The following is a 26,084-nucleotide window of genomic DNA, read 5'->3' as shown; positions in this document are numbered from 1 at the left end:
CCGCCGTCCTTAAAGTCATCGAACTCCCCCAAACGAGAGATAGCACGACATCGATAGTATAACTCGAAGGGTTCGTGTAGACGGAATCGACAATTGGCCTCGGTGCAAGCATCCAAGTGCTAGCACCTGACCGGCCTGGACAAGCAACTGAACCGAGCAGCGAGCAGGTAAACAGGAAACACCTGCCGATAACTTTGATACTCCTGCTGTCCAGCGGGAGCTCAAAGCTCGGTGGGCAGCTCATCCAAAAAGAGCTCCAGCATGACACGTACGGGGAGATCTAGTCTGACGCTGTAAGGGAGAAATTCGTTTTGTACCAGCCCGTATACAGAACACGAAAGCCACAAGCGTTTGATAAAAAAACTGAAGATCACAGCGCTGCGTGAAAGCATAAACGGAATGGACGCTCAGAAGGAGGGAGGGGGTAAGGACTCCAATCAAACCACACAGCATCTCGTTCTGAAAATGTTGCATATGGCAGAGCTCCTAAGTGCTGAGGGTCAAACAACATGATCTGAGGTGGTTCAGGAAGTAGTCCCAGTTCTTTCCGCATCCCCCCCAACGTGAAAAAAAAGGTAAGAAATCATTCCTTACACTATTTTCACCTATTTAGCTTGATGCGGCTGGTAGACGGAGATCGCTACAAACTGAAAGAGTAACGCTCTCCTCATCACTCCTCTCGTGGTATGAGTGCTGCAGGATGCCCACACATCCACGAGATTCGCCCATTTCTCAAACATTGAAGGCAACATTGCACCGTAGCATAGATAGGACTAAGCTAACAAGCTATAATCATGCAACTTGGGGCTAACAATTTTGCAATCAATTGGATGTGACTGCGTGGCATGAGTAATTCCTCCTTAGGGTTCTAAAATAGAGGCTATCTGCCTGGACTGTCATAGCGGGAGGGCCTCCAAGTCGCTCCCCCGCGACATATTTTCGCTAAACAATTCTGTTCTTCATCTGGATTTAAACTCATGACACAAACGGGGGAGTGACTGACACGGAAGCCAGGAAGGTTGAAGGAGAGGAAAGCAACGGTCCTCTTTCTTGCAGGGCACTGTGAATACTGAACGGAGACTTCTCTCTGATACACTGGACTCTGACTTGCTCTATTATTCTAGCGGAAGTGCACCACGACGCCCGTGGTCCGAACCCGAACTCGATGCGGAGTGCGGTAAACCAGGAGAATCCCCGAGAAGCTTTACAGTAATTTTCCTGCTTCACGTGTCCAGCATGATCACCACGGGTGCGTGCAGTTCAAATAGCAAAGCTAGCTGCTGAATGACTTCGAGATAGCAGATTCATCGCTGTATGTAGGATCAAATTCTTAATCAAGAGCTCCGTTAAAGAACAGGAAACTCAAACTTTTGAAAAATAAACTTACAGATACACAGCGGGCGTGACAAAATAGGAAGCCAACGACTCAAACGGATGCATGGAGGAGGAGGGGGTAATGAGACTACAGCTACCAGCTCCTCACACGCGTCCCGATAAACATGCATTTGTGCTGGCGCTGCGCAATGTCTGCAGCGTAAGACAACGGTGTTTTGCGTGGTCACGAAAGCTCGTCAGTTTATCCCCCCCAGCAAGGCAAAATAAAGTGAAATAAATGAATTCCTTTAGTATGTAAATGGACCCTGTGTACGATGCGTCGGCAGACCGCGATAGCTGCTGCGGTGAAGACATACACGCTCCCCCCTCGCAGGGATAGACAGTGCCCCCAGTGAGTGCTGGCGACGTGTGGGCGGGGGGGGCCTTCCGGGTGAAATGGGAAGATCTCCTTTTCTGACAGTGATGGACAAGAAGCCCTGTAACTGTTCAGTCATTATCACTGGGCTGTGACTTCTCAGACCTTTCTCTTATTGGCGTAAAGAAAAGATTCTGAAACTGCATGAACCAAGCCCATGGCTCCACTCCCCTCATTGATCTCATAACGTACTCGATCTAGTCATGCATCTCTTCAATAATATCCATGCCAAATGGGGGGCGCACTGCTATGTACCCTAGGTAAGGGGGAACAACAGTTCATTACTTGCAGCGGCTCCCTCTGTGAATACGGACCACGACGCGCCCTTCGAACACGATTTAATACACGTATCCACTTTCGACTGACTCTATTTTATTAACGAAAGGCAGAAACTCAGCCCAATGATAACCCCATTTTCTTCAAAAATTCTACATCAGGTTATTATCCATCGGTCCCATTATAACTGGTAGTGTAACCAAAAGAGACAATGTAAGATCGCTGTCTACAGTAGTACATACCATCACCACCAGAGGGGAAGACGATTTCCAACAATAACACACCCATCAGATCACTCATTGGTTACGAACGCCACGTGCAACTCTAAGCATCTTCATCGCAGATCCTCTACAGACCATTCAGTACAAGAGGGGACATGTAGTACTCAAGATGGTATAACTTTCAGTCTCGTGCTGGGAGGGGAAGGAAACGGAATACTGTTCCGGAACCCATAAAAGACAACCGTGTTGTAAAGCACAGACACTGCGCTAAGGCGAAGAAGGCAACATAGTTACGAGACGCAAGACGGATAGCGAGTCCCAACACCCCCGTTCCGCCTCATTATCCCCCGCCCCTGAGCATAAGTCCGGGGTCTGTAAAAGTCGTCAGCATTCCGGCTCCTGAAAACCATCAACAGACAGTCCTTCGCACATTTGCTCTCTGATGCCCTTGCAGAACACAATAGCACGCACACAGAGACCGACGGCTTTTGTTTCCCGTCATCCATTGTACTAGATCCGTAGACAGAGGCACACCTCGACTGGCGCGACACACCAGTGCATCCAAGCTTTCAATGATAGAGATGGTTACATCGTCTGTACCGTCACGCCAATGAAAACTGGCAATGACATAACAGTTATGTCTCTTCGCAAACGTCTGCTGCATAATCCCTGCTAAAATCAGCGGCGGCCGCAACGCAAAAAAGCAACTTGGACTTGACCATGGCCACGAGCACATCCCTCCTTAATCGCCTAAAAAAGAGTCAGTCCTGATACAAAAAGACAAAGCAGCAAGACCTGTCACCTTCAAGACTTACCCAGATGTTATACCATAAAGGCCACAGATCCTGCTCTTAACAGATCCAACTAACATGGCCACTCCCTAAGGAACATAAGTGTATAGAAGAGCCAGCACTCTGTGCCGTATAACAGGGTTTCCCCGGCAAGACACCACAACCATTGCTTCACTTCTCCCAACCCCCGCAGCTACTTGGCAGGCCCACTTAACTCGATATTAATGACGACGTCGTGTGAACGGATACAGCGTTAAATCGGTATATCGGCCATTAAACCGATTTAAAGTCGCAGTGTAGACCTGGCCTCAGAGGAATCAAGATGAGATCTTGTTATGGCTGGGATTCTCTAAAGGCATTTCAGAAATAGTGCTTTTGCTGTACAGATGTGGGCATAAGTAATCTCCCCACTCTTCCTGCCTCAGGGATGGGAGCTGACCTGGTATGGAGATGCCCACCACACAGCAGGCAATTCTTTGGCTCTGTAGCCCTTAAAGGGGCAACACTTGTTCTCCAATAAGTCAGACAAAGAGCTCCACTGCTTAACATGTGGTGAAGTCATTCTGCTTGTTGGGGTTTGTACCACTGTTTCTCATGTTCAAACTCTTGATTTGCCTTTATTTGACTCTCACTTGGTCCTATGTGTTTGTTTGTTCTTGATTTAATATAACCTAGTGCCTCTTGAACAAAATACAAATACAGATAAGGAGCCGAGGCTGACCAAACCCAAATGGGTCTGTTAAAAGCCACACATACAGTTAATGGCAAGGATTTGTTAAAATTTGTATGGAAAGCTCATGTACGTTAATAATGATAAAAGCAAAAGTTTGAAAACTAGATTAATGTGCCGCAGCCACCACCAATCTGAGACTGTTCAGAAGACTCTGTTGCAATTTATTTCAAATTTAGCTAAAGTCCTACTACTTAAGGAATAAATGGTGTGAAGTCTAGGGCAAATCAGACAGAATAGCTCTTCTAGTCTTGCCTCCGGCTAGCACTGTCTTCTGTTGCTATTGAGTGCTCACTGGAACTGTGTTCACAAATGTGTGTTGCTCATGGTTCCCTTTGAGCCAGTAGAAAGTAACCTGATGAAGATGGAAATCATCTACACATTGGCTACTCTCTCCTGTTTGCATCAGGCCCTGCTGTGTGTATGTGTGTGGGCTTGTTATGATTTCAGAAAGCCCACGATCTGCCACTGCTGTACAACAGGACAAATGAGAACTGTATTTCCACCAGAAAGAATAGACCATGAAAAGAATTTGGATTGGCGCTTAAAATCTGTATTGAACATGCTTATGCACTGCTATCTGATGGTCCTGGAGTGTAAGTGTAGAGGCAGCTGCTGACACAGGTGTCTCCTTTTCATCCTTGCTTGCTACCTGTATAGGGTGGTATAGAGGATTGTCAATCTGTGTACTGCCACAGGGAGCCAATGATTTTATATCACTAGGTCTAAATGTGGAGGCAAAATGCTGGGACCACATGAATGGTGGCTGCTATAGCCTGGGGGATCTGACATTCCTCAATTAATTGTCAGCTTCAAGCATAGAGATCAATCGATGGCTATTAGCAAGGATGGTGTCCCTAGCCCAGGGGTCGGCAACCTTTCAGAAGTGCTGTGCCAAGTCTTCATTTATTCATTCTGATTAAAGGTTTCGCGTGCCAGTAATACATTTTAATGTTTTTAGAAGGTCTCTTTCTGTAAGTCTATAATATATAACTAAACTATTGTTGTATGTAAAGTAAATAAGGTTTTTAAAATGTTTAAGAAGTTTCATTTAAAATTAAATTAAAATGCAGAGCCCCCCGGACCGGTGGCCAGGACCCGGGCATTGTGAGTGCCACTGAAAATCAGCTCACGTGCTGCCTTTGGCACGTGTGCCATTGGTTGCCTACCCCTGCCTTAGCCTCTGTTTGCCAGAAGCTGGGAATGGGCAACAGGGTGAAACTTGATAATTATCTGTTCTGTTAATTCCCTCTGGGGCACCTGGCATTGGCCTTTGTCAGAAGACAGGATACTGGGCTAGATGAACCTTTGGTCTGACCCAGTATGGCTGCTCTCATGATCTGATTGTTCTGTAGCTTTGCCTCTAAAGACCCCAGAACGTTTGCTATCCCTAAAAATATGTTTTCAGACATAAAGGCCAGCATTGTCTCTCATTACTGGGAGTTCCAGGCCAGCAAGCTATTTTGAACTTTCTGCAGAATTTCAACCAGCAAGAGATCTTCTTGAAAAGTGACCTTAGCCACAATAGTGAATAAGTGCATCATGAAATATACTGTGTCCATGATGCATGGATCTCCTTAAGGATGCCTCTAACACAGGCTCTATCAGCTCATAACGCTCTTTGTGCAACACATGCTGAGTAGGTGGCAGCAAAATGAGATGTGTGGTCATTCTATGTTCTTGCCTGAATAGCTTTGTGGACACCACTGTAGTATCTCACAGGCATCAGTCAGAGCTTGAAGTCACCTTCATCTTTGTGGGACTTGAACATTTTAACATTTCTTTCCAAATAAAATCTGACTTTTTAAAAACAAAGATAATCCTTTTGGAGTACCAACTGACAAGCCCAAGGTTGTGGTTGATGCACCTCTGAAAATCAGGTCACTTGATTTAAATTCCTAAATATGGACTTAGAAAACTAACTCGAGACACTCAAGTGTCAACATTTTAACCTTAAAACTTTTAAAATTTCAGTGGTTTGCTGGCCCATTTATTTGAGCCTAATTATGCCTAGTTATTTGAATACTGGAAGGAATACTAATAGGTGCATTTGATTGTGTTTCTCTTGCGATCTGAAAGTGAGGGGAGATTCCTACCATGCTCCCTACTCTCAGTAAGTATAAGAATCGATCCTCTCAAAACTTCTGCCTTTATAGATCTCTGTTGCTCTGAAGCCAAACACACTTTAAAATTAAATGGCCATAGAAGTGGGATCTCTTCCATTTGGCTTACTGAATCTTTGCTGACGCTGGCTGGGGCATGCGTGCATATCTGTTTGTGTTTATATTCTGTGAGCTGTTCTGCACGGAAGCCTGTGGTCAGGTAGATGCTGAAAGCTGAGCTGCCTTTCTCTGGACAGTAGTAGCCGATTTTTTCTCTCTCTTTCTTTGCTTTGCCTCCAGTGAGGAGCGACATTTCCGTGGTAGGAACGATCCACAGCGATGTTTGCCAATGTCTGTGTTGTGTGCATTGTTTCAGGCATCAGAAGGCGTTCCAGTGAAGTACTTCGACAACTTGGATGAACTGATAGAGTTTTACAAGAAGGAGAACATGGGTCTGGTATGGCACCTGAGATATCCTGTCCAACGGGAAGAGGAGGAGGCAGCTGATGAACCAGAGGAGGATGCGGGTAAGAAATCCAGGGGAAAGGTGGATGGTTTGGACCCTGGAGTGAAACAGACTTGAAGTGTGCTGGAGATGATGGGAGTGTTGGCAGGAGTTTTCTTGGAGTTTCTCAGCTTCAATCTCAGAAGTGCTATGTGCCTGCAACTCCTATTGACTGCATTAGGAGGTATGACTGCTCAGGGGGGAGGGATAGCTCAGTGGTTTGAGCATTGGTCTACTAAACCCAGCATTGTGAATTCAATCCTTGAGGGGGCAACTTAGGAATCTGGGGCAAAATCAGTACTTGGTCCTGCTAGTGAAGGCAGGAGGCTGGACTCCTTGACCTTTCAGGGTCCCTTCCAGTTCTTTGAGATATGTACATCTCCATATTTATATTTATTTATAGGGCCTCTGATAATCAGACCCCTTTGGGTATGTCTATATAGCAGCAGTTCTCAGACTGTGAGTCAGGACCCCAAAGTGGGTCACAACCCTGTTTTAATGTGGTCACCAGGGCTGGCTTAGACTTGCTGGGGCCCAGGACCAAAGCCAAAGGGTATCAGCCCTGAGCAGCAGGGCTGAGGTTACAGCCCGCCAGCCCTGGACTGAAGCCCTTGGCATTTGGCTTTGGCCCCCAGTGCCCGGGGTGGTGTGGCTTGTCCTTTGCCCCCCTCCGGATAGCAGGGCTCAAGTGAGTTCAAGCTTCAGTCCCCACTCCTGGGGTCATGTAGTAATTTTTGTTGTCAGAAGGGAGTCACAGTGCAATGAAGTTTAAGAACCTCTGCTATACAGCAATGTAAGCCTGGGCTCAAGCCTAACCCTCTTGCATCTACACACCAGTCGTGTTAACCTAGGGCTTGAACCTAGGGGCTCACGGCCCTGCAGGGTTGGAGGGTCCAAGTCTGTGTTAAGCTGAGACCTAACGGTCTGAGCCGTATTGCTTTCTTGTTTGCCTGGCCCCAGCATGACCCACGTCTTGGAAATCCTCCAGAGGTATCCTTTAGTCCTGTCTATGCCAACAATCTGTGGTGCAGTCTTTTGCACTCTATTGCAAATGGTAGCCACTCATCCCTTTGCAAATGGCAGCACCTCAGATCAGCGTTAAGCCATTGTCTGGTGAACACCAGTCTGTAAGCACACTGTCAGACAGCCTGCAGGGTTTGCAAGGGAGAATGATCAAAAGAACCTTTTTGCAAAAAAAGCTGCTTCCTGGACACTGGAGCATAGCCAGATTTTGGTGCATGCTGCCCTTATGGGCACCTGAGTCCCATCTATCGCACTGTCACAGTTAGGAAGCAGGCAGTAGACTTTTCCCATAGTGCACCACACTTGTAGGGCTAGTGTCGACACTTGGGGTGGGGTGCGGGATGCACTTGGCCTCTGAGAGAGGGTTACTGTGACTCAGATCTGTGCTCTGCAATGTGGATGCCAGAGCCCTGGGTTCAAGCAGGGGTCAGAATATCCTTAAGCCAGGGTTAAAATGCAGTGTAGATGCTCAAGCCCAAGGTTCCCTGACACACACAGCCAACTTGAGTCCACTAACCCTAGGCTGCCATTGCTGTGCAGACATACCCTTTATATCTCTGTGCTATGAGGAATATTTCTAATAATTATGAGCTTGTCCAGGGGCACTTCGATACCACAGTGATGATTCCTTTACTACTACCTCGTAGACAGTTGGGTGAGAAAGTCCTGGCTGGACCTGGCACTTGCCTCCTGGTTTGGCATTTCCATCACCAGGCCCACAGTATCAGTGGTGGATTTTCTGATGTAACATGGTTCAAGGGGCCTGCTGTCAGATTTCCTTCTGACTGAGGATGGGGAAACAGGTACCGTAAGAACAGCTGACCTCAGTTTGTCAAGTTTAAGAAAGAAAGGAAATCATGGACTCCACCTGTGTCTATACTACAACGATGCACTGTTACAAGCTGCAGCAGTGCAGGACATCCTTGCTAGCTGCCTTGTTTTGCATGTACACATTGCACTGTGTCCATATACAAGACCCACTGCAAACATTGTAGGGCTGGTGGATTGTTGCACCTACCCCATGGTGCTGCGTTCAGCTTCCTGGAGCTGGGGGAAGAAGGTCTGTGGTATAGAATATTTGGGGCACTTATTTGTACTTCTAGTTTGTTCAGTCAGCTGCTGCAAATGGTTCTGTCCTGCACTAAGAGCAGAATCAGGCAGTGGGTTATATTGGCTGCCCCCATCTTCTACACGCTACCCGGGAATGAGCCACATTCTGTGCAGAGGCACATTAGCTGCCCTTTCTGCTGTGTCTGGAAGATTCATGTTCCATACCACTAGGTCAGGATCATGGCATAGCAGGCCAATTTGAGCCTGCATCTTTGATATTTGCCATCACAGGTCAGTCCCACAGGAGGACTTCGGTTTTGGCTCAGTGCTCTAAGTGAAGAGCAGTTCTGGAGGAAAGGAGAGAGATTACTGCACTGCTTCATGGGGTTCTCCCCTCCAAAAGACATGTGAAAGTAAGGTTTCTGGTGCTGGGACCCTAGTAGCTGTCTGTGGAGTTAAGGGTTCTATACAGAGCTAATCAGAAACATTTTGACTAGCCATTATTTTTATTAGAATGTGCTGATTCTTCAAAATCTAAACATTCCATGGGACTATGTTATTTTGATTAAATACCACCAGAAACAGTTCCAATGGAAAACCTGCCGGCTTTCTTGCCAGCCTGCCCACACAACTTCTGAGCAGCCAGGGCTCCCAGGGTGCCTGAGACCCAAGCTAGTGCCGTAATCATTGGACCATCCTTTCTCTTCTCTTTTGTCTGTCTGTCTAGAAATGCTGAGCATGACCATGAACCTGATTATCTTCAGGATAAAACCAAGCCTTCCCATCGCGCACGCACGCGCACACACACACACACACACACAAAATCTCACTGATCTTGTGAGGGCTGGAAAATATTGACAAGAATGAAATTTCAATGAGAAACTGACACCACTTTTTGCAAAACTGTTAGTTATTTTCTCCTTTTCTGGCCAGCTCTGTTAATGTCCCAGCTCTCAGAATTGGGGACAGAAGTGCAGGAAGAAGAATAAACCGAAGGGCAGGAAGTTGAAAAAAGTTCTTGTTGCCACTCTATTTGCCTCTGGCTAGAGCGCTGGTTCTCAAACTTTTGTACTGATGATCCCTTTCACATAGCAAGCCTCTGAGTGTGACTCCCCCTCCTTATAAGTTAAAAACACTTTAAAATATATTTAACACCATTATAAATCCTGGAAGCAATGCGGGGTTTGGGGTGGAGGCTGACAGCTTGCGACCCCTGCTTCCTCCATGTAATAACCTCACAACTCCCTGAGGGGACCCGACCCCCAGTTTAAAAACCCCTGCACTAGAGGAAGAGAAGTGAAAATCTTTTAGTAAGGCCAGTCACATCCACAATTCAGTTTTGTAAGGTGCTTAGGTACCATCATTCTGGAGCCATATGAAAGCCTAGCGGATGTCTTTGTCATATACATTTCATTGTTAAGTCTCTATCCCTGTGGTATCTAAGCATGGAGGTACTCATCTAACTGCAGCACCAATCAGTCATGCTGTTGCTCATTATATTTCTTTCTCTCTTTGACTCACAATGTGCACAGGAGCTATGGAACATTCTTTTCAAGAAAATAAGCATCACTCTCTTATTTTTAAGCACAACCAAGTACTATGTGCATTACAAAGTGATGGGCGACTGTTAACAAGAGTGAATATCATTGGGTTAAGTGCAGCTATCGCCACTTCCCATCGAAGAGCCAGAGTGCTGTTGAATTGAATGGCATGGCTTTGGGAGGGCCTAAGCTGGAGAGTGGAGGGAGTTTTCAGCTGTGATGAATGCACTGAATGCCCCTGTGACAAGGGAGGTTACTCAGATCATTGTACTGCATTAAATTGAAGGGGTTTATTTACACTTAGCATTCATTATTTACTCATTTTAGCAGCCCGTTCTCAGCCTCTTTGTACTCTCCCCAACCTGCTTCTCCTTGCACTGTGCCTCCCATGGAGATGTAGGAACTCAAATACTGGAGTTCTGTGACTGGAGAAGCTGCTAATCACGTCAGCACCCAGCACTTTTTTTTGTTATGAACAAATGAGGACTAGGATGGAGACTGCTAAACCAACTTAACCTGAACTAGGTTCAGTTACTGTGGACTGAAGTTAAATGTGTGTGTCTGTCTGTCCATATCTGGAGGCGATGTAGCCCTTTATACATCTCCCTCTCCCATGTAGCTCCTGGGCACTGTCCCACTCCACTGACGACCCATTATAATAATAATGATACCTAGCCATGATATAGCACATGCACATTTTCGAAACACTGCACAAATGTTAATCAATCTTCACAATGACCGGGAAATTTAAGTTAAGTGCCTTGACCAAGTCTATTCAATTAGCCAGTGTCAGAGCTCAGGATTATTGCTTGTGCATTCTGGGTTCACAGCCCTCAACTCAGCCCACTACACCACACCTATTGAGTTCAGTGGGAACAGAATTTGGCCCTTATCAATATCAAGGTCTGATCTGATGAAGTTCAGATCTTTTCAGTTCAGTGATTGCAGGCCAGTTAATCTGGGTGGATTTTGCACTGACTGCCACTGTGATGCAGACGATATTGTGGGTCCGAATGGGAAGCAAGTGGTCTAGGCATGTTGCCAAAATTAATTTGTTTCCCTTCCTTCATGTCAGACCCTGTACCAACCCCACCCATATTACCCCCACGACCCTTCCTGGTGGCACTCCCGGCAAGCGAGATGAAAGAAGCGTCTCCCCTGAATGAAAATTCCAAGGTGGCAGAAGTCAGCAAACTGTCCCTTTCTGAGACGCTACTTCAGCGGCTGCAGTCCCAGGACACCAGCAGGTAAGCTCTGGTCATTCACTACCCCCAGAAACGTAGATAGATGGGCAATAACCAGGACAATAGAATCAACACTGAAGCCCTCTCGGGAGTTGGTAAGGCGCTGCATTTGGGAAAGGTGTCACTGATATCACAGCTATGTCAGTGCACTCTATTGTGAGAGAGGGGATGTGGGGCCTGTGTCTAATCTCACACTCGTTTTACCCCAGTGTAACTCCATGGGCTTCAGAGGAGTTACTCCTGATTTAAACAATTAAAGGGAAGTCAGAATCAGGTCCATTCTCTCTTAGACATTAAAGTGATACAGTGGCTACTCCTTAAGGTAGCACTCATGCTCTGGCATGGAAGAAATGTTCTCCTGAAGTATAAAACAATATACTGACCTCCCCCATGGAGATATTTCCTAATGTGCGGTAAGATAATATTGGAGAGAGGCTAGAATAGAAACCATGTGCCTAAACCATAGAGATCATGGGCCAGATCCTTAACATGTGCAAATTGGCAAGTCTTCATTGGTTTCAATGAAGTTACACTGATTTATGCCAGCTGAGAGTCTGGCCCCATCTAAGTATGTGGCTGTCTAAATACATCACGCACCATAGCCTGTTGAATCTGGACACCCATTCAAGCATCAGAGGAAGCTGGTGACATCTAGGGTGACCAGATCCTCAGAGTTAAAAATCAGGACATGTGTCTATGGGCCAGGGTTAGGGGAGCAAGTTACAGCAAATGGAAGCTGGTTTGGTGTTCTGTCAGGGAGGTAGGACAGGGGGCTGGATGGCTGACTGGCAGGCTGGGTAGGTGGCAGGCTGAGAGATATCTGTTTCAATTGGCTGCCTTCGCTGTTCCATCTGCCTCCTTGGAAAAGAGCAGCCAGTCAGAACGTTCTGCACTTGCTGAGGGATGAAACAGCCAGTAAACTTTGACTGCTTCATCTCTCGGCATGGGTAGAGGTGCCAATCTCCACTCATCAAGGACACAACTGGAGCCTCCAGTCCAGCCTCTGCTTTCAGCTTCTAATCAGGCTTTGTCTGAGGCAGAAGCTTTGAAGAAGGAGTCAGCCATGGAGACATGAGCAAAGGTCCTGGCTCCCCCAACACTCCCAGGCTGTCAGCCCCCAGCTTCTCCACCACAACCAAACCCTACAGACCTACTAATCACCCCCCACCATAGCTACCTCTCAGTCATGACTGCAACTACTTATCTCCCTCACCAGGGCAGCATTCATACTATTGCAGTTGGGAATCCTCAGGCAAAGTCTAAGAATTCCATTCCCCCACCACCATCACCACCACCACTTAGAAGGTAATATTGACAATGAAGAACAAGGCAAGCCAGACAAGAGCATGTCTTAGCTGTGAAGGTTTCTGTTTCAGACAAAACTCAGCTGCCTGATGGTTGGGGACAGCAGGGGGGAAGCTGGTTTCCTTACCTGCATCAGTCTTTTTCACAGTGTTTCTGAGGAACACCTAAAGTTAATCCAGGATTATCTGCGAGTTCACATCACCAGCGACTTTGAGATGGTGCAGATGGGCTCCAGCAGTCTCCCCCAGCTGAAGAAACTGCTCACAGTGCTCTGCAAAGGGCTCTTCAGGTAACTGGAGCCTAATTTTCAGAGAAGCCAATATAATGTCACAACATGTCAAAGGCAGGTGCTATTTGAATTGTGAACCCATATTTCCAGCACAGCAAAACTGCTTATCCTTAAAAATGGGTAGTAAGACAACGGTCTCATGGCCTACGTGGTTAAAGGCCAGGAGCCAGATGCTCATGCTCCACTGAGATTCAGTTGATTTATGCCACCTGAGATTCTGGCCCTGGGACATTAAATCTGCCTGAAAGACACAGCTGTAGCAGGTAAGAGTTTCCTGGGGGTGGTTTCAGTTAATAGAGTATTATTTATTTTATACTTTGTTTAGAAAGAAACAAAGCCAAAATGCATTAAAGGATTAGCTGAATAGCTTAGGAAGAGATATAAATGGCACCTCCAGAATCATCAAGTAAAAGTCGTATATAAAAAAACTCATGTATTGCTGCATGAATATTCTCTTCAAACCCCGACTCTACTCTCCGTTACACCAGAGAGAACCTGGGGTGATTTTACGGAAATCAGTTAACATAGTCCAGGTGGAGCGAGCAGAGAAACAGACCCCTACTCTAGTATGGTTTCCATTACAAGTACCCCTTCCCTATCCAGAGCCCATACTCAGCAAAAGACCAAGTACCGGTCGGGATCTGATTGTTCCTCAAGCTTTCCCCCTACTCTGAAACAAACAAGGGGCTCAGTCCTCAGGGAGAGCATCTGGATGCCTGACCACCAACAGAGAGGTCCTGTACCTCCACGCTGGCTCAGGGGCCCACAGCACCCTTTTCCACACTGGTTCCTTGGCAGCTAGGCTCCCGTTGAGCAGTGCAGGCAGGGGTACTGCCCTCCAGCAGCTGGAACTCACCCCCACAAATTAGGAGAAGTGTTGAAAACATGGGCAGATACACCCAAGAACTAATACTGATTCACTGAGCACTAACTTGTGAATGGAATTCCCACAGAGCTGGTGGGAGGAGGATGGGGCAGATCCTCAGCTGGTGTAAATTAGTGTGGCTCAGTTGAAGTGACTGGAGTTATCAAGTTACACCATTTGAGGATTGGCTCAGTGTGCATTCCCCTGCTCCGTAGGCCTGAATCCAGCCCTCCCCAGGGTCCCCAGGGAGGTCGTGGAGTGGGAGGTATGATGCTGCAGAACCAGCACTTCCCTTTCTGTGCCCCTCAGCTGGGTTTCAGTTCTCTACAGCCACGGAGGGGAAGGTCCGATGTGCTCAGTTTTTAGCAAACTCTGAATAATGGGATCCCACAGCCAGCAAAATCAGGACTGAATCTTTTCCATTGCTAAACAGATAGGGCTGTGCTGTTATTTCAATGAAAGCCAGGCTGGCTTTTCCCAGAAGGGAGTTCTAACGCATCACTACTTTGTGCTATCTAGGTTTTTGTACCCCTCATCGCCCTTCAAGGGGATAAGAAAGTCTTAAAAAAGAAAACTTACTGATATCAAATGTTCTCAAGCATCAAAGTTGCTCTTCCAATTGTCAGCGTCCCTTTAACATTTGTAGTGAGAGGGCACAGAAAATCTAGTGCCTGCTTCAAACATTACCAGGCCAAATTCTCGACCAGTGAAAGTCCATTGACGTCAATGGAGTTGCACAAACAGACAGTTAGCCCCACCTTCCACCCCTTGTTTAGCGGCATATATTTATGGATTAATCTGTTGTTATCCTGGGAACTAATGACATCTTAATATAATTAGTCTAACTGGGCAGATTTTCAAAGACGTGTGTGATAGGTGAGGTGCACCAAATGCAATTCTTTTCATGGGCAATCACCCACAGCATGGAGATGGCTAAGTATATGTATAATTGACCAATTTGCATATGCAATTTCCCACATGGAAATGCAGGATTCTTTCTTATGGAGGGGACCTGATCTAAAATCCCATGAAATCAGTGAAAAAACTCCCACTGATTTCAATGGGTTTTGGATCAAGTTCTGGTCACGTACTCAGTTTGCATTGCTCAAGTAGTAAGAGACTTTCAAAATCAACCCATTGAGCTGACTTGCTGTTTGAAAATGGAATGGATTTGATATATCCCATCCAATTCCTTCTCCCTCCTGCAATTTTCTGCCAAAATCTGTACCAATAATCTCAGTATCATTTCATTTTGGTGGATTTGCCTTCTCAATTCTCTGTGAACTCCTAATAACTTTAGGCCATTTGTCTGTCTTTGTCTTCCATATCAATCAGCTTTCTCTAATAAACTTCTCTCCTGTAGATCAGATTTTCTCAGGAGTGTGTGCATTCCAGCCATAGAACCTAGCATTCTCCTGTAATTTACTAATTTTCAAATACCTGGGCACTTAATTGCTTTATGTAGCTCCCTTAATCTCTGCGATGGCTTGCAGCCTCTCTAGCTGAATCCCCCTATCAAGATGCTGAAATATAATTTGTTCAGTGACATTACCTAATTTTAGGTTTCATTCACCTCAGCTTCTTTCCCAGCTGCATTGAGGGATTCAGGCTGAAATCTGCAGCTAGTTTTCAGGCTGTTTCTCAGATATCTGTGTTTTCTTTTTCTTAACTGGATTCAGTACCTTTTATTATTTTCACAAAGCCTTGAGGAGGGGGAAAATTGCAAATCGCAGACTCAATTGGCACTAATGCCCCATCTTTAGTTGTATAATGTCCCTCCCTAGTCCCCTCTAATCTCACATAGTTTAGGGATGGATGAGATATCATCTTTTACTGGACCAGCTTCTCTTGGTGAAAGAGACAAGCTTCTGAGCTGACACAGAGCTCTTCTCTGGGTGACCTGAAGACTTTAAGGAGAGCTCTGTGTCAGCTCAAAATCTTGTCTCTTTCAGAAGTTGGTCCAGTAAAAGATATCACATTACCCACCTTGTCTCTAATATCCTGAGACCAACATGGCTACATCAACACTGCATATAGTCCAGGGATAGCTGTTGTCAGACCCAGGTGACACTGCATTCAGTGTAAAGACTGAGAACTTTTCTTTGATGTCCACTAGCTGATTCATGCCTGTGCTGGCATCAGACTGTGGGTAAGATGTGACTGCAAATGTTAGCAAAGGAAAGTGGATGTTTTCTGGAACTGCATATCTGCCTTTGGGGTGGGGGTGAGAAGGTTGCTTACTGCTCAATAATGGGCAGAGCTGGGCTAACTGTTCAAAGGGACCAACTTACTGGTGTCCATAGGTCCTCTTCCAGTTCACAAGTTACCCATCAGTGGCTAAGGAGCACTCCACGCAGCTGAGCGGGAGCACAGAAGGGCTGTAGAGTACCTTTTACGCCCCGACTCTCCTGCTCCTTAGCCAGCTCTGCAAAGGGCCAGCTCCTGGTGTGAATTAGAGCGGTCTGAAGGTTGTTTTCAGCTGCACCAGCTACTACTGGTCTCCAGGGTCACCAGGCTGTAAGGATGCCCAGGCCAAGTACTCTGCCTCAGGAGCGGAGGTATAGGCAGGGTCAGGGAGGCTGCAAGAACAGTGGCTGAACCTCTCCCAGAGATTTCCATAGTAAGGGGGAATCCTCGGGGGGCTGAGAAAAGCTTTAGGGGGAACTTTAGGGGAACTTTGTGTCAGCGCAGCCATGGATCTTCTTGCAGATGTGTGGAGAGGTGTTCCTCAGTCAGAATTCCTTAAAGGGTTTGGGTGGACATATTTCATAATGCGAGTTATTTGTGAGCTGTTCAGCTTGACTGTTGTTTCAGGCAATCACTTCATCATTCCCTACATGATTGGTCACCTAAATTACATGTATCAGAGGGGTAGCCGTGTTAGTCTGGATCTGTGAAAGCAGCAGAGAATCCTGTGGCACCTTATAGACTAACAGAGGTTTTGGAGCGTGACGAAGTGGGTATTCACCCACGAAAGCTCACGCTCCAAAACCTCTGTTAGTCTATAAGGTGCCACAGGATTCTCTGCTCCTAAATTACATGGTGTTATTTCTGCTCTCTGATTGAATGACTCCCACAAGGAGCTTTTAAGATGGCTGCTCAAACACTTCTGGCACCAATACTTATGCAAATACAGATGGACAGATGTGTTGATAACACTTCCTGTGAAGATTCTGGTGAATAAAATTTTACTCACACAGCAGTTCAAAGGAAGAAAACAAAAGAGGTGTGAATGCAATTAAAACCACTTTGTGGTTTGGTTGAGCACAAATGCCAGTAAATACCCTTCTGCATTTTTCCCCAAGCCTGACCTGTGTGTTACATTAAGCTGCACTTTGTGATAAGAGGGCCATTCTCATCTAAGAAACGGCCAAGCAGCGGGTTTTTCTGTGGTTGCTGTTGTTCAGAACTGTACAGTCTGTGCTGCACATTGCTTCAAAGTAGATATATTCTAATTGTTTCCTGGTGGTTTGCCTAGTAGAACTTCTCCCAATGCTTCTAATACCACCTCTTTTCTGATAGGGCCTGAACCAAAGTCTGCTGATGTTAATGGGAGTCTTAGGGAGATTAGGATAACTTCAAAGGTTCAAAGCAGAACAATTTTGTGACATAGAACTGACAGCCTAGGAGGGCTGGGCTCCCAGTTCCATCACAGACTTCCTGGATGACCTTGGCAAGTCACTTAGGCTGAAATTTCAAATGTGGGTGCCTAGCTTAGGCCATTGAATACACAGTTAGGCACCTAAATAAGTAGCTCAATTTTCAGAGACCACAGGTGCATGCTCACTGTAGCACCTTTTCCAGAGAACTAGATGGAGAAACTGGTGCATTCGTATCTATAAAAGTGAGAAGACTTGTTAGTTTTGGCTATTAATTAGGCACAATGCCACATTGTTCTCCATGTTTATCTTGGCCTGCAGGACCTAGCTGCTCTGCCAGTACTAAATCTGGTCATTAGCAGAGAGTGTCATTTGTGCCAAGTTCATACAAAGATTTTGTGATGGACAAGCATCCTCTGGGCTCACTAAATTCATTTCATTTGTAACCTGCCCTTGGTTTGAATTCAGGAAATTAAATCTTGGTTCATTTTACATCCACAGTTTCACTTGTCCCCTTATTCTATTTCTTGAAAAATATATCTGTGTATTTCCTCCTTCACTGGTGGTATTGTGCTGCCCCAGCTTCTGGAGCTGTAAAGAGTTCTGTTCAAATGAACTGTTGTTGGTGCATTAGCTGACATCCTAACCCTGCTGCGCTGTCCTAATCTTTCAGGGTTGGCACTGACCTCACTGGGTATGTCTACACTGTAATCAGAGGTGTGACTGCAGCTCAGGCTTGCATACCCACACTAGCTTTAATCTTGCTGGTATGTCTATGAATAGCAGCATAGGTGCAGCATGGGCTGTAGGAGCTTGCTGAGCAGCTTGAAGATATACTCAGGCTGAAGCCAGGCCACTACATCTTCACTGCTATTCTTACTGCGCTAGCTAGAATAAAGCTTGCGTGATTCTGTCTACCCATGCTGAATTCACCCCCCTAATGCAGTGTAGACACCCACATTCACTCTGTACTGACTATGCATCATTAACTGGTTTTGTGCTTTATCCTTTCGTTGCCCCATGTGACCTTGCCCCAAATTCCCCACACAAACCCTACAGTGACCTTTGACATGTCTTTGTATTCTCAGTGAGGCATCTAGGACTCTCCCTTCCCTGGAGTCCATCCAGAAGGTGTTTGACCAGCAGCTGCCTTCTGGTATCCATCAGCGTTCTCAAGTAAGTTCTATTGGAAGAAGTGGGAAAAGGCAGCCAATGAGTATTGATAGTGTCTGGCCACGTCTACACTACGGGATAATATCGAATTAGCTAAAATCGGTTTTATAAAACTGATATTATAAATTCGATTTCATGCGGCCACACTAGGCACAGTAATTCGGCGTTGTGCGTCCATGTCGAGGCAACGTCGATTTCTGAAGCGTTGCATGTGGTGCTTTCACGTTAGCGATCCCATAGTTCCTGCATCTCCGCCCCTTGGAATTCTGTTGAATCATTATTGCGCGGGTGTCTGGTGTAAATGTCGTCAGTCATTCCTTCTCTGGGAAACATCAGCTGCACAAGCCTTATCCGCTGTTTTCCCCTGATTTGCCTGGCAGATGCCATAGCACTGCAACCATGGAGCCCGTTCAGCTTTTTTTTTCCGGCACCGTATGTTACTGGATGCCTGCGGACAGAGAGGCGATACTCAGCGCTACAACAGCAGCTTCACTTGCTGTTTGCAATGATAGCAGATGGTTACCGGTCGTTCTGTACCGTCTACTGCCGAGAGAAAACTGGCGAATTGAATGCAGTATCTCTCCTCCTCTGTTAACAGACTTACTGTCCGTGGCATCATAGTGCCTCTGGGTGAAATTCGCCGGGGCGCAACGCAAAAGCAAAATTGGGATTGACTCCACTTGTGGACTGAGTTCAATCCCTCCCTTAGGTTTCCTAAAAATAGAGTCAGTCCTGCTAGAATAAGGGGGCAAGTGTATTAGATGGACCAGTGTATCAGAAGCACAGGCTGCTCCGCTCAGTATTCACAGGGGGCCATCTTGCAACAACACCCACCGTTGTTCCCTCCTCCCCCAACCTTCCTGCTGGATACCATGTACGTGTCCTGCCCATTTGGTGTCATGAAGTAATAAGAATGCAGAATAATAAACATGGTGTTTAGTACAAAATGAGGGGAGGCAGCCTCCGTGCGATGATAGTCCAGGCAGCATTAAGCTTAGTAATGTGGGGAGATGGAGCCCAGCACTGCTCTATGTGACAGTCAAGCAGTACAGAATCGTTTTTACACAGGAAGAGGGGGGCTGAAGCCCCCAGTTGCTACGATGAAGCTGGTTATTAGCCGTTCTGTCCTATCTACTGGGAGTAACCAGCAATGTGGCCTCGATGTCAACATGTTAATATTCATCGAGGACGGTTACTAGTCCTAATTGCACCGTCTCCCATCAGGGATGGGAGAGGAGAGCGAGCGGATACTGCTCTTCCACTGCTGCAGATCGCGTTTCTACAGCAGCATCAGTACACATAGGTGACATTGAATAGTCAAGAAATGATTTCTTTCCCTTTTCTTTCACGTGGTGGGGGGTGGAAGAAACTGAGGAAGCTTTCCTGAACCACCCAGACACTGGTTTGACCTACAGATCATTTGGGAGCTCAGCCAAAGAATGTAAAACTTTTCGAGACTGCTGGGACTGTGTGGATTAGCTGGAGCCTCAGACCCTCCATCGATGAGCGTCCATTTGAGTCTCTGCGTTCCCATTTACGCTTGTCACCAGCGCTGTTTTAACCTGGAGATTTTTTCTTCAATAGCTTTGCATTTTCGTGTTCTGTAACGAGCTTGATACAACAGATTTGTCTCCCCATACAGCGATCTAGATCTAGTATCCCGTACGGTCCATGCTGGAGCTCTTTTGGATTGAGACTGCATCGCACCCGTGCTGATCAGGAGCTCCAGTGGGCAAACAGGAATGTAATTCAAAGTTCGCGGGGCTTTTCCGTTTACACTGCAGCCATCCGAGTTCAGATTGCTGTCCAGAGCGGTCAGTGGTGCACTGTGGGATACCGCCCGGAGGCCAATAACGTTGATTTCCGTCCACACTAACCGTAATCCGATACGTTAATATCGAATTTAGCGCTACTCCTCTCATCGGGGTGGAGTACAGAAATCGATTTAAAGAGTCCTTTTATCGATATAAAGGGCATTGTAGTGTGGACGGGTACAGCATTAAATCGATTTAACGCTCTTTAAATCGATTTAAACGCATAGTGTAGACCAGGCCTCTGTCAGGCACAGACGAGGGGGAGGGAGGCCTTTCTGAGCTTGGGACACAACAATGACCATGAATTTAGATGATTGGTTAACACTTTTTTTCTCTTTAGCTTGTTTCTGGCTGCAGTGCACTGGGCACACAGTGAGTTATTTAACCACTGATTCAGCCAGCTCATAGTTTTCTCCACCCTCTCCCATCCCCCTGTCCCAAAGAGAGAGAGAGTGCAGCAAAGTGCCTCAATCATTCCTACTTCCAACCTCCATCAGTCTGTGACCCAGAATTGCAAATTTGTCCTTCCATCAGCTTAACTCCTCTGGATGGTCATTATCTTTTTGTGACAAACGCTTCCCTCCTTCCACCAAGCCACCTCAATCCGGTGTCCAACCTCTTCCATCCTGCGGCCCAGAAAACCAGAAGTCCAATCTGCATGTTCAGCCCGTGGCCCAGTAATACAAATCTGTCTTTCTGTCATCAACGATCCAACTCTTCTGCACATCCAGCCTCCTCTGACCTATATACCGGGTTGGCAAGGTTGTTCTCCCACCAGCCCAACTTTCCTGCATGTTCAGTCACATTCTGTGCCACTGCGCTTCACGTTACAGATTAAACTTAGATGACATAAAACACACTGCTGCTAACAGCTGTTTCTGGAAGGTGGGATGAACTCTGAGCTTCTTTGGGTCTGGTACTCATGGTTCTCTCTCTCTCTTTTTTTTCTTCTTTTTTTAATGCTATTGTTACCAGTTGCTTGGGGAAGCCAGTCCAGTCAATGTTGTGTTGAAGCTCAATCAGCTGATCTCTTTGCTGTCCTCGGCTGAAGAAAAGGTAGAGATGCATAACTATCCCATGTTCCCATCTGCTTCTGGCTTTATTTATGCTTTTTTCATCATCAGTGAAATCCACCTCTGTAATGAGAATTCTCCTGCAATGCCTTTATTACTCCCTTCTCTGATCCCCCTCAAGTGAAGTGTAGAGTCACCAAATAGATACCCATATGCATGAATTTTTACAGGTGAAAACACTGTTGATTGAAGGACCCGATTCAACACATCGGCGTTCTCTCATCCCTCCTGTAACCTTTGAGGTAAATAGACTTCGTCAGCAATACTTATCTTACTACAGAAAAACACAAGACATGTAGGAATGTCTCAGTGTCTTAAGTTTCGGGATACTATGCTCTGCTACAATAGAGATAATACAGTTATATCTCAGTGCCCGGGGTCCCTTAGTGCTCTATGGTACTGTAGTGGGGGCCATGTCTTAAAACTGTCTGTTTGAAGTGATGTAAGTGGGTCAAGCCATGCAGATGTTTCTCTGTGCATTGATTTAGGTACTGCTCTTCCTAGTACAATTGACTGAGGTTTAGAAAAATGGTTTATGAGAAATCTCTCCGTTTTCCAATAGGTGAAAGCAGATTCTCTAGGAATTTCCCAGAAAATACACCTCAAAGTTGATGTGGAGCTGGGGAAATTGATTATCAAGAAAGCCAAGGATGGTCCTGAAGACAAGTTCTATAACCATAAGAAAAGTAAGTTACCCCGAGTAACAAATAAGGGGTTAGTCCTCTAGATTCCAATGGAAATTTTGTCATTGACTTCAGTGGGAGCAAGGTTTGGTCCAATGTGTATATTAGTCTATTATGCTGAGAGTTTGGTTCTACTGCAAGGCACCAGTAAACCTAGATCACTTGTCTCCAAGGCAGTTTTCAGTGAATGGGAAGTCAATGCTGGAGTAAATGGCTCTTTCTGAGCGTTAATTTACAGTCCCATGGCTTCCAGTGAAGACAATGGCAGCATGTCTGCAAGGAAAACAGCATCCCTTGATCAAAGGTATTTCCAATTTCTGCCTAGTATAGATCAAGGAGATAAGCCGCAAAGACATAAACATCTCAGAGATGTTAGGGCAAGACTGGTGTCAGTGCATCTCTTCCCTAGGTATGCTGAACCCATAAAAGGATCTGTTAGGAAAAGTGAGGTCTTTGTACTGCTGTCAGGTTTGTTACTTTGGCCTGGTCTGCACAATTTAGGTCAACATTGCTATGACGCTCGAGGGGTTAAAAATCCATAACCCAGAGTGCTGTAGCTAGACCCACCTAATCCCTGGTGTAGATGCTGCTAGGTTGGCAGAAGAATGCTTCCGTTGACCTAGCTGTTGTTGCTTGGGGACAGAAAAACCTCTTTGGTCTCTGTAACCTACACAATGCCATAACTGTGCTGCTGTAGCACCTGCAGTGTAGCCATGGTGTTAGTGTCCTTAGGGGAGAACGGTGGTAGTTGTTTGTTTGCTGTGACGGCCCATTTAAAATGGTTCTCTTTATCCCTGGTTAGGTCACTGCTAAAACAATTGGTGAAAGATTTTTATTAGGGAAAAGTTATTTTTCCAATTCCCCTCTGGCCTCTAACTCCAAACACTGCAGAGATTAGCACAGGCAGAACTATCAACTCAGGCTCCATCCTCACTAGGAAAATGACCCAGCGCTGACCATAGTTTTGAGCTAAACCTCTACTGCTGATTTTCCCCAGCTGGGATTCAGAATTGCTTAGCTGCTGATGTACATGGGCCCAAACCATCTTAACCATCAGATCAGCTTTCACCTTCCCTTCCACAGATGCTCACAGGAAGGAGTATAAATTGTCTGCTTGGGATGCAGAAAGGGCACAAGGTTGGGTTGAACACCAGGCAGAAGAAGCTATCTGTGACTCTTGATTTCAGGGTGTAAATGTAACCCCTGGAGGAAAGTCCCTTGCTGACTGCACCTGAATGTTATTTCTGCTGAGCCATTCCAACAGCTGTCTGAGAACACTACACTGACCAGTTGAACGGAACTAATCAAAACGCTGAGAAATGGCCAGACTTAAAGGACCAGATTGTCTCTGGTGCTGCTGCACAAGAGAATCTCTCCTCCTTCCCACATGTGTCCCATAGAGCCCTAGCAACAATTGCAGTCCCTGCACATCAGGAACAGTTATTAGAGCTGAAATACTGTTGGTGGGTCTCAGTGCTGAAGCCACTGAAACCATCTTTACCATGTTTTTGATTCCAGGCTCTGTATAAAACCCTTTTTCAGAGGCAGAATTGACAGGAATGTGTGCTCAGCGGAGGTCTCCCAATGCAGGGCAAAGAGAGCCTCAGATTTCTGAATGAGTAATCTCTGGGAGTATGCTGTTTCCTGCAGCCAGTTCTAGTGAGCAGAGGAGGATTTCTCTGGAACTCTGGCTTCTGCAGATACGGTTTCTGGGACTCTGGTTTCTGCAGTTGACACCCAGCCTCTGCTTAGTTCTGCAGCTCATCAAGTCCCAGAAGTTCCCTAACAAACTGGTGATCGTATTGGAGACTGAAAGAGAGAAAACGCAGCGGAAAGAATATGTTTTCGCTGACTCTAAGGTACATGACAATGTCTTTCCTCACTTTATCCCAGGAGCATCGGGATGGGCCTGAGGGCAGTGATCCTTGGCAGAAGATTAACCAGGGCATTTATAGGATTTTAATCTGCTCTGCATAAGTGAGATTTATCATATAATGTGGGAGCATCCAGCGAATGCAGGAGAGAATGGAGTACATGTGCAGCAACAGTGCAATAATAACCCCTGCTATACCAATGAGGATCTAAGAAAGGGAAGGAGGCAGATTAGGGCTGTGCCATTCATTGGATGCTCAGTGACTGGCAAAGGCAGGAGTCAGCCGTGGAGCAGTTACACCAGAATCATTCACTAGCCTTGAATCCTGCTTGTCTAGACTAGGATATCAGAGTGTGATGTAACACATGCTAGCTTCCGAGTTTGGAAACTCCAGTGTAGACAAGGCACACGGCCTTTACCATGTGCTAGGCTTTAACCTGACCAGTTTAACACGTGTCAGAGTAGTACACTGCCTTGTCTACACTAGGCTTTTAGAACACACTTGTTAATACATACTAACAACACCCCTTTTCTTCTAAGAAGGTACCATAAACAAAGCAACCTCCCTGCAGACTATCAGAGATAAGGCTGATCATCCCTTTAGATATTCTGGGCACTTCCCTATTCAATTAGTTCTTCTTTAAGAAGAAGCTGAGATTCTGGTTATTGAGATAGCCATCTCATTAGTTGTCTCTCTTTTCCTCTGCTTGTAGAAAAGAGAAGGGTTCTGCCAGCTTCTGCAGCAGATGAAGAATAAACACTCTGAGCAACCAGAGCCTGACATGATCACCATCTTCATTGGGACCTGGAACATGGGTATGTGCTGACTTTTCATCTAGTCCTTCATATGTTTCTCCAGACACTTATCTCGCCTTGACCTTGGCCTGCTTCCACGTGGGGACTGATGGACTCTCATTTCCTATTCACTCAGTAAGTGACTCGCTCACAGGGACTGTGTTCTACTGGGACAGGAGAGGAATTGAGTCTCTAGGTTTTTGCGTGCACCGTGGCCCCTCTGCATTGCTCCAGTGTAAAGAGGCCACAATGCCAATGTGACCATGGTCGGGGGAAAAGGAGGGTGTCCAGGCACTGTACTCCAACTATTTCTGCATGTGATTAGGAGAAACCACCGTCCTCGGGATTGAAAAGAGAATTTAACAGCAGGGTTCTTTGTCTGGGGAATCCCAAATGAATCTGTTTTTCCCATTTTGGGAATGTGCATTTGTTCTGATGGCTGTGAGCTGATAGATTAATTCCAGTAATCTCAAAGTCCTGATCCTCAGATGCAGCCACAATTAACTCAGGGCAACTGACGGCTGGGGCAAAGAGAAGTTTTATGCCACCCTTGCAGCTCCCCAGCCTTGGAGCTGTCTTTGGAATGTCCCAGCCTTGAGCCGAATAGCCAGTGACAGCTGGCTGCCAGTGGCTTCCACTGGCAGCTCCAACAGATGGGAATTGTCAGAGCGCAGAGATGCTCCTGCCAATGCCCCTTTTTCCCCAGGAATGAGGTGGCATAGCACCAACTCCATCATATAGGGCTTCCCCTCTGCCAAGCCCACAGTACGTCATTTGGGCATAAAGTCCATTATCTCCACCTGCACATGTGCATAGTTCCGTGGGTTTGTGTGCCTTTTTATCCCCATGCTATGTGTAGTCTCGAAGGTTTGACTGCAAGTGTTTTGCCTCACTGTGGTTTTGGATTTGCTGCTAAAGGTGCTGCTCCTCCTCCAAAGAAGATCACATCCTGGTTTCTCTCCAAGGGGCAGGGAAAGACCCGGGATGACTCCGCTGACTATATTCCCCATGACATTTATGTCATTGGCACCCAGGAGGACCCCCAAGGGGAGAAGGAATGGCTGGAAGTTCTGAGACAATCCTTGCAGGAAATCACCAGTATCAGCTTTAAAATGGTGAGGAATCATGCCAGCTCAGAGCAAAGTGAGGATAGCACACTCCCCTAGCAGCTAGAAGAGACACAGGAATAACCAGCCTCCAGGCCCACGCCTCCCTGTTCTCAAAGCGCCACATTGCTGGGACCATCCTGCTGACAGACAGGGGACTGAACATGTCTATGGACTCCATTACTTTTGAATCAGCTAGATGGTGAAGACACTGTTGGGAGCAGTCTGAGTCTGACCACAGTCAGCCCCAGCACTCCCAGTGCCTTCCAGCTGGGG

General features: G+C 46.3%; 1 protein-coding gene across 1 annotated transcript in view; it reads left to right on the top strand.

Moving 5' to 3' along the window:
* Positions 1–26,084, top strand: part of INPP5D (inositol polyphosphate-5-phosphatase D) — a 120,266-nt gene that overhangs the window by 45,321 nt on the left and 48,861 nt on the right. The window contains exons 3-12 of the mRNA XM_075068985.1: positions 6,247–6,397; positions 11,065–11,236; positions 12,687–12,827; positions 18,380–18,467; positions 21,254–21,334; positions 21,522–21,593; positions 21,914–22,037; positions 23,787–23,893; positions 24,621–24,723; positions 25,621–25,817. Coding sequence (XP_074925086.1) covers positions 6,247–6,397; positions 11,065–11,236; positions 12,687–12,827; positions 18,380–18,467; positions 21,254–21,334; positions 21,522–21,593; positions 21,914–22,037; positions 23,787–23,893; positions 24,621–24,723; positions 25,621–25,817 — 1,236 coding nt within the window. The remainder of the gene's footprint in view (positions 1–6,246; positions 6,398–11,064; positions 11,237–12,686; positions 12,828–18,379; positions 18,468–21,253; positions 21,335–21,521; positions 21,594–21,913; positions 22,038–23,786; positions 23,894–24,620; positions 24,724–25,620; positions 25,818–26,084) is intronic.

Source organism: Chelonoidis abingdonii, chromosome 8 (assembly GCF_003597395.2).
Source record: "Chelonoidis abingdonii isolate Lonesome George chromosome 8, CheloAbing_2.0, whole genome shotgun sequence".
Lineage (NCBI taxonomy): Eukaryota > Metazoa > Chordata > Testudines > Testudinidae > Chelonoidis > Chelonoidis abingdonii.
Note: the sequence above shows the minus strand (reverse complement) of the source record. Positions and strands in the feature narration are given on the sequence as shown.